Genomic DNA, 7,779 nt, shown 5'->3' with positions numbered 1-7,779 from the left:
TCGCCGATTCCCTCGCAGTTATCTACCTTCTAGTGAGTCCAGGGTGTTTTCGTTTGGGTTAAAACTTGTAGTAAGTGAGTCTATAGTCCGTTTAGAGTCCTCAATTCCTATGCAGGCTTGGACGTGGTGATCTCGGCGTCTTTACTCTGCCGCCATCTTCCCGATCTCCCTCTGATCTCAGCACAGGTTAATTTTTAAAATTGTATTTAGACCTATTACTACATGGGGCCCTGCCAGACCCAATCAAAACAAGAAACAAGCAGTGTTTTGTTTTGTTTTGTTTGACTTCTTTTAAGACACTGTGAGCTCCACCCAGACTGGCAAGACCCCTCCCACCTCTGTTGGAGAGGGAGCCAGAGTGGTCAGAGGTCTCTGAACTTGCACAGAACCTGTAAGAACAGCATGGTCTCACAACTTTCTGTATAGTTCTGAGTGCCCCATCCAAACTTGTGAGACTCTGACTCATGTTATGGAGGGAGCCAGAAAGAACAGAGGCTTTAGCCTTGCACCATACCCTTACAATGTCACCCAATACCAGCCTAGTTCTTGTGACTTTCTAAAGTACTCTTTGAACTGCATAATAACTGGTGAGACCCACACCACTGTTGGTGAAGGAGTAGGTGTAGGCAGAGAATCACAACTTTGTGTGAGTCCCTATCAAGAACAACAGAGATCTCAAAATTATGTGAGGCACCGACATTGCAAAGGTGGACCCAGACAGCATATAACCAGATTTTTAAAAAAGAAGCCTCAAACCTTCTATAGGATCCCACCAGTATCTACCCAGACTTACAAAGACCAGTGACTTCACACATAAGACCATCAGCATCTTCACAACTGGTAAGACTACCACAAATTGAATAGGATAAGAGGGACAATTTCCAATGAATTGCTGCCGGTTTTTTGCTGATATATGTATTAGCCCTGATCAGTGAGGGGAGAAGTCACACCCATAGGAAACATCACATACAACAGCTGGGTTACAAAGTTAATAATGAACACCAGAAAAAAACAACAAATGGAAATATGATTCAACAAACAAATAATACAACACAGTGAGAAAAAATCCTCAGGACCCCAAGTCATAGACATGGAATCTCTGTTCTCCCTGTCAGATACAGAGTTTAGAATTGAAATGATGAAGAAAGTTTTTTTTTAATTTGAAGACAACTCAGAAAAACAAATGACAATTTTTAGATATAGTCAATGAAATGAAGACAGAAGGTGAAGCTCTAAATAATACTAAAGCAGTGTTACAGAAATTTAAGAGAAATACAGGAAATGAAAAACTGAGGAGAATGTAACAAAAGTGGATTAATAACTTATTGTAATTGAAGCTGTACAAAGAGTTTGGGTAGTGAAAAAAGTGATAAAATAAATAACAATCATGAAGAAACACTGACAAAAGTCCACATAAGAATAATAGCCATACTAATATGAAAAAGAGAAAGGAATAAAAAAATGTATTTTAATAAACAGTAAAGGAAAACTTTTCAAACCTTAAGAATGAAACAAAGGTACAAATACAGTACTGGGAATGCAGGAATTACTCTGCCTACCTAGGTAAAATAAGATTGGCAACAATACATTTGATAGTACATTTCTAAATATTTAGCACAAAAAAGAATACTGAAGTTGGCAAATGGATGGAAGCAAATATCATATGAAGGTACCCAAGCCAAATTAACAGACACTATGAGCAAGCAGAGAATGGAATGTTCTATTCCAACTACTTAAGGAGAAAAACACAACCAAGAAAACTTTATCCTGCAAGACTCTCCTTCATAAATGATGGGAAAATAAAGGTCTGTTCAGATATAGAGAAACTCAAAATATTTGCAAACAGACTACACTTCCAAGAAATATTAAAAATAAATTACACATAATAACTGAAATAGGGAATATACAAAAATAACTAAATAAAGAAATAGGCCAGCAAAAATGAAGAATAAAATAGCACTAATGGACAAACACATAAACAAAAATAAAATGAATTCACCAATTAAAAGATACTGAATAAGAGAACGGGAAGATGACAGAAGATTAAAGATGCCAAAATCAATATGTCTAATCTCACATAGGAATATAAGACTAAAAACGGACTATAGAATTGCATACTATAGGTTTCAACCCAAATCAGAACACCCTGGACTCACAAGAAGGAAGATAACTGAGGGAGAATCAAAAATTACTGAGTTCTGATAGGGGAGCTCTGATTTGGGAGCAACCAGGTGCCCAGGTGGTAGGAAATGCCTCAGATGCCTGAGAGAAACACTGAAGCTCCAATCGATCAGGGAACTCCTAGGCGCCTAGGTGCTAGTGCTGTAGATGGAGGATTCTTGCTCATTCAGTTCATTTACAAGCTGTGGGAAAAGTTTGTGCAAGGGGGCACATAGAGCCTGGGAGGTGAGGAGGAAGATCTGATAACTGGGGCAGCTACAACACTTGAAACCCTTTCCCCGGCCAAAGAATAGGCCTGGAGGCTTGTTCCCGCCATTAGTCACTAAAGCGGGAAAGCAAGTTCACAAAGCCCCGGAGGTAAAAGGGAAACAAACAAACAAACAAACAGACTAAATAAAAAACAGGCCCATTAACACTCTCCCAAATGGTGGGGAAAGTCTACTAAGGGATAGACTTCTCTGACTGGGCACAAAGAGCCATGGAGGCCCTGAGAGAGGACTGGCAGCCAACACAGCTGAGAGGCATGCAGAATTAGGACTCAAGGAGTTACTGGACAACAGTGGCTGGAAGAATTGTGAGCCAGAAAGACACTGCCTTGCAAATCTCACAGTGTTCAGAAAATAAACAAAATCAATGACTGGTTTAACTACAAGCCCAAATGCAACAATTCTAACATTCCCCAAACCCCATGGATGCATCCAAGCACAGAGGGAACCCGGGACATCAGAAGGCTACAAAGATCAGCAAGCACCTTCAAGAGACAAGGACTCAATGTATTACTGGAAGAAGCTGAACACCACAAGAGACCCCTGATTGTCATTGGCAGAAACGACAGAAACAATTCCACACAGTGGGGACTGTAAAAACAGGAGATATTGAAAAAAAAAAAAAAACAAGGCTCAGACTACACTCCACAACTGAAATGTCTGGAAGACCATCTGTAAACCCAGAAAGAACATCCAGAAAGAATGCTGGTCAATAATAGCAACACCATTTATCAACAAATAGAAAGTACTAGAAAATACATGACAGGGATAAGAAGACAAACAAACATTCAAGGGGGAAAATTCACCACAAAAAGTTCAGTCACCAGAAAGCACCAAAGAAATAGAAGATCTGCTCAGCCTACCAGATAGAGAATACACAATCATCATGATAAACAAACAAAAAGAAGATGAGAAGGAAAATATATATGAGGCAAGCCATAAAGCAGTTGAAGAACACAAACAAGGAAATGAATTAAATAAATGAAAAAAAAAACTATATGAGACAAGCATTCAACAAACTGAAGAAAGAAAATGAGACATTAAAAAAAGAAATAGAAAAGATGCAGGAGATGAAAAGACCACTAGAGGAGATAAAGAATGCTGGACAAAGTAATGAAAACAGAATAGATGAAATGGATGAACGAATCAACTCCTTCAAAGACACAGAAATAAAGAGAATTAAAACAGAAAAAGAAAGAGAAATTAAAAGGTAAAGGAATGAAGAAACACTTCAAGACCTATCTGAAACCATTAGGACAGAAAATACCAGAGTTATAGGTATCCCAGAAGCTGAAGAGAAATGCCAAGGAATCGAGAAAATAGTCACAGAGATAATGAGAAAACTTCCCAAATATGAAGAAGGAAATGAAATTAGAAATCCAAGAATCAAGAACACCAAACTACCATGACGACAGGAGAAATACAGCAACACACATCATAGAAAAACTATCAAGAATACAAGACAAAAAAGGATAATGAGAATGACAAGAGGGAAAAAAACAAATAACCTTTAAAGGGAAACCAATGAGGCTGACATCAGACTTGTCCAAAGAAACACTGTGGGCAAGAAGAGAGTGGAGGGACATACCCAACAAATTCCAAAGCATTAAATGTCAACCAAGAATACTGTATCCTGCAAAGCTCTCCTTCCTCTACAAAGAAAGAATAAGTATAGTTTCAGACAAACAGAAACTCCACAATTTTGTTATGACTAAAATCCCACTCCAAAAAATACTACAAGCCCTCAAACCAAATCCAATAGAAGAATGAACAAGAACAGTCCAAAACCAGGAATAAAAACACAAAAGAACCAAATAAATGGCATATATAGGTGCCAGTATATCAATATTATCTCCAAATGTAAATGGTTAAACTCATAAATAAAAAGACACAGAGTTGCAGGATGGATTAAAAAACAGAATCCAACTTTCTACCTTCTACACGAAACACACCTTTTGTAATTACAAAAGCTAAAAACAGATTGAAAATAAAAGGATGGATAACAATCCTACAAGTAAATGGTCCAAAAAAGAAGGCACGAACAGCTATACATATATCAGAAAAACTAGACTTCAAATTTAAAAATTTTAAAAGAGACAAAGAAGGCCACTGCATTATGATTAAGGGGATAATACAGCAAGAAGATATGACAATCATCAACATATATGCACCAAGTGAAGGAGCACCAATGTATATCAGGAAACTACTGTCATCTATGAAAACGTTTATCAGAGAATACACATACATAGTAGGATACTTCAACACACCACTCTCAACAATGGACAGATCAACAAGACAAAAAATAAGCAAAGACACTAAAGCTCTGAACAAGGACCTGGACTACATGGGTCTAACAGACATCGATGGAAAATTGCACCTCAGAAAATCTCAGTACACATTTTTCTCAAATCCACATGGATCAGTCTGTAGGATTGACCACATACTGGGTCACAAGATAAATATCAATAGATACACTAAGATCGAAATCATACCAACCATTTTCTCTGACTATGAAGGAATCAAACAAGAAATACACCATATGAGGGAGAAAAGCAGCCCACATCCCACGTGGAGACTGAAACCCACACTACTGGAGGACCATTGGATCGATGAGGAGATCAAGGAAGAAATTAAAACATACCTGAAGAAGAACGACAATGATGAGACAAGTCTCCAAAACTTATGGGACACATTAAAAACTGTTATAAGAGAAAAATATATAACAATACAGGCGCACATAAAGAAACAAGAAATAACTCTAAGAAACAAACTATTGTCCCACCTTAAAGAACTGGGAAAAGAATAACAAAATAACACAAAACCGAAACCTCCGGAAGATGGCGGCGGAGTCGCTCTCCTGACAGCAACTTCTCTGGGCAGAGTGGTGGGCGTGGTGCCCATTCCAACCAGCCGCCAGGCACTGGCCACCGCCCACCCCCCCTTCCGCGCCATGGAACCCGAGCTGGCAGCCCAGAAGCAACATCGGCCGCTGGGCGAAGCCGTCGAGCCTCCGGACTCAGCTCGGATGGCGCCGCTGGGCCTGCAGACGCTCGGGGTCTCGAGCCTGCTGACACCTGGGAACCCGGGCCTGCTGACACCCTGGGGCCAGAACCCAACGGCAGATATTCCCTTCGGAGAGGAAGCTCCTTCACATTTTTAACACCTGGCCCCCACTGGGACTTTACTTTGAAAAGAAAACGAAGAGAGAAAGATGATGGTGTTGTAAGTCTTAGCAGCCTTGATCTGAAGGAGCCAAGCAATAAAAGAGTTCGACCTCTAGCTCGGGTCACATCCTTGGCAAATTTAATCTCTCCTGTAAGAAATGGAGCAGTCCGGGCCCTCCCTGGTGGCGCAGCGGGTTAAAGCACTGCACTGAGAAACTAAAGCCACTTCCGCATGAGTTCGATCCCCGCCTGCCCCGGAGGAGATCCACATGGCGAGGCAGACCTCTCCTGACCCGCCCGCTGCTCCCCTCAGCAGTTTTCTGCTGAGTCCATTCACCTGTTCTGCTCCCCACTCTGTCTCTGGTGAATCCTCTCACCCTCCGCAACTCTGGCCTGCACCCCAGTTCTGTACGAATAAATAAATATTTAAAAAAAAAAAAGAAATGGAGCAGTCTGACGCTTTGGTCAAACAATACAGTCACTTGCCCTCCGTGGTGACAACAGGTCCCCGACTTCTGCCCAGAAGTTCTCAAGCAGATCAACAGTCCCGATGCCTACCAAGAGGAGTAGTGTTCTGTGGTCAGAAAAGCTAGACATCAATATGAAGGAGTCCTTAACTACCAATGAAATCAAACGTCAGGAGGCAATATATGAACTGACCGGGGGGAACAGGATTTAATTGAGGATCTTAAACTTGCAAGAAAGGCCTACCATGACCCCATGTTAAAGTTGTCTATTATGTCAGAAGAGGCACTTGCACATATATTTGGTGATTTGGATGCTTACATACCTCTGCATGAAGATTTGTTGGCAAGAATTGGACAAGCAACCAAGCCTAGTAGAGCAGTGGAGCAGATTGGGCACATTCTTGTGAACTGGTTGCCAGGCGTGAATGCCTACAAAGGCTACTGTAGTAACCAGCTAGCAGCCAAAGCTCTTCTTGATCAAAAGAAACAGGATCCAAGAGCCCAAGACTTCCTTCAGTGATGTCTGGAGTCTCCCTTCAGTCGAAAACTGGATCTGTGGAGCTTCTTAGATATTCCTCGAAGTCACCTAGTCAAATACCCTTTACTATTAAAAGAAATTCTGAAACATACTCCAAAAAATCACCCTGATGCTCAGCTTTTGGAGGAAGCTATATCAATAATACAAGGAGTTCTTTCTGATATCAACGTGAAGAAAGGTGAATCAGAATGCCAATATTACATTGACAAACTGGAATATCTGGATGAAAAACAGAAGGACCCTAGAATTGAAGCGAGCAAAGCATTACTTTGCCATGGGGAACTGAAGAATAAAAATGGACATAAACTTTACATTTTCCTGTTTCAAGACGTCTTGGTTTTGACTCAGCCTGTTACACGGAAGGAGCGCCTCTCCTACCAAGTGTACTGGCAGCCCATCCCCATCCAGGAGTTGGTTTTGAAGACCTGCAGGATGGAGATGTTAAATTGGGGGGGGGTCCTTTCGAGGGGCTTTCAGCAACTCAGATAAAGCTAAAAATATCTTTAGAGTTCGCTTTCAAGAACCCTCCACAGGGCAGTCCCACACTCTGCAAGCCAACGATGTGTTCCACAAGCACCAGTGGGTCAGCTGTATTCGCATGGCCATTGCCCTTTTCCAGCAGGTGACCAGCTCCACCGAGCTGCAAGGTCTGGCAGAGCTCCGCGAGGAGTGTGAGGAGAACAACCCCGCCGCCGGCAACATCGACACCCAGAGGAGGGCGTCCACGGCCTCCACGGTGACCCAGGGGGACATTGAGGGAGTCACTTCAGAATGTGGCTCCCCAGTACACCCCGCAGACAGCATGAAGAGTGTGAAAAGCCACCGATCATGGCCCTGCTTCCTAAACAAAAGGGACAGAGCCTCAAACGGCGGCAAACGGAAAGAGACTTTGGTGTAAAGGAAGCCCTGTGCGTTGACTAGCAGGGGCACTGTTTATTTATAAATGTGTACAGTTTGTTTTTCCTTGTAATGTGAGCTTGTCCTGAGAGCATCCCATGTTTACTTAAAACCAGTCTTAACATCTTCTATGGTTTAGGTGGTTGCCCCTTCTTTTTTTTTTTTCAATGGCAGCTAAAGATATATATGCAGATTACTGCTAAAAAACTGGGTTTTGTTTTGTTTTGGTTTTGTTTTAATTTGTTTGTTGCTTTTGTTTTATTAGT

At 41.4% G+C, this 7,779-nt stretch overlaps 1 protein-coding gene and 1 pseudogene across 1 annotated transcript; one reads left to right on the top strand and one right to left on the bottom strand.

Moving 5' to 3' along the window:
* The window catches only part of LOC105854498, a 13,066-nt pseudogene extending 12,910 nt beyond the window's left edge, over window positions 1–156 (bottom strand).
* Window positions 157–5,397: 5,241 nt separating this feature from the next.
* LOC101620191 (neuroepithelial cell-transforming gene 1 protein-like) lies at window positions 5,398–7,514 on the top strand. Its single transcript, XM_012733921.1, is given in 6 exon segments — window positions 5,398–5,434; window positions 5,437–5,793; window positions 6,064–6,267; window positions 6,270–7,031; window positions 7,034–7,065; window positions 7,068–7,514. Coding segments are annotated over 6 exon segments (1,839 nt in total).
* Window positions 7,515–7,779: the final 265 nt, after the last annotated feature.

This window comes from Condylura cristata, unplaced genomic scaffold (genome assembly GCF_000260355.1).
Source record: "Condylura cristata isolate star-nosed mole 26May11 unplaced genomic scaffold, ConCri1.0 scaffold00043, whole genome shotgun sequence".
Lineage (NCBI taxonomy): Eukaryota > Metazoa > Chordata > Mammalia > Eulipotyphla > Talpidae > Condylura > Condylura cristata.
Note: the sequence above shows the minus strand (reverse complement) of the source record. Positions and strands in the feature narration are given on the sequence as shown.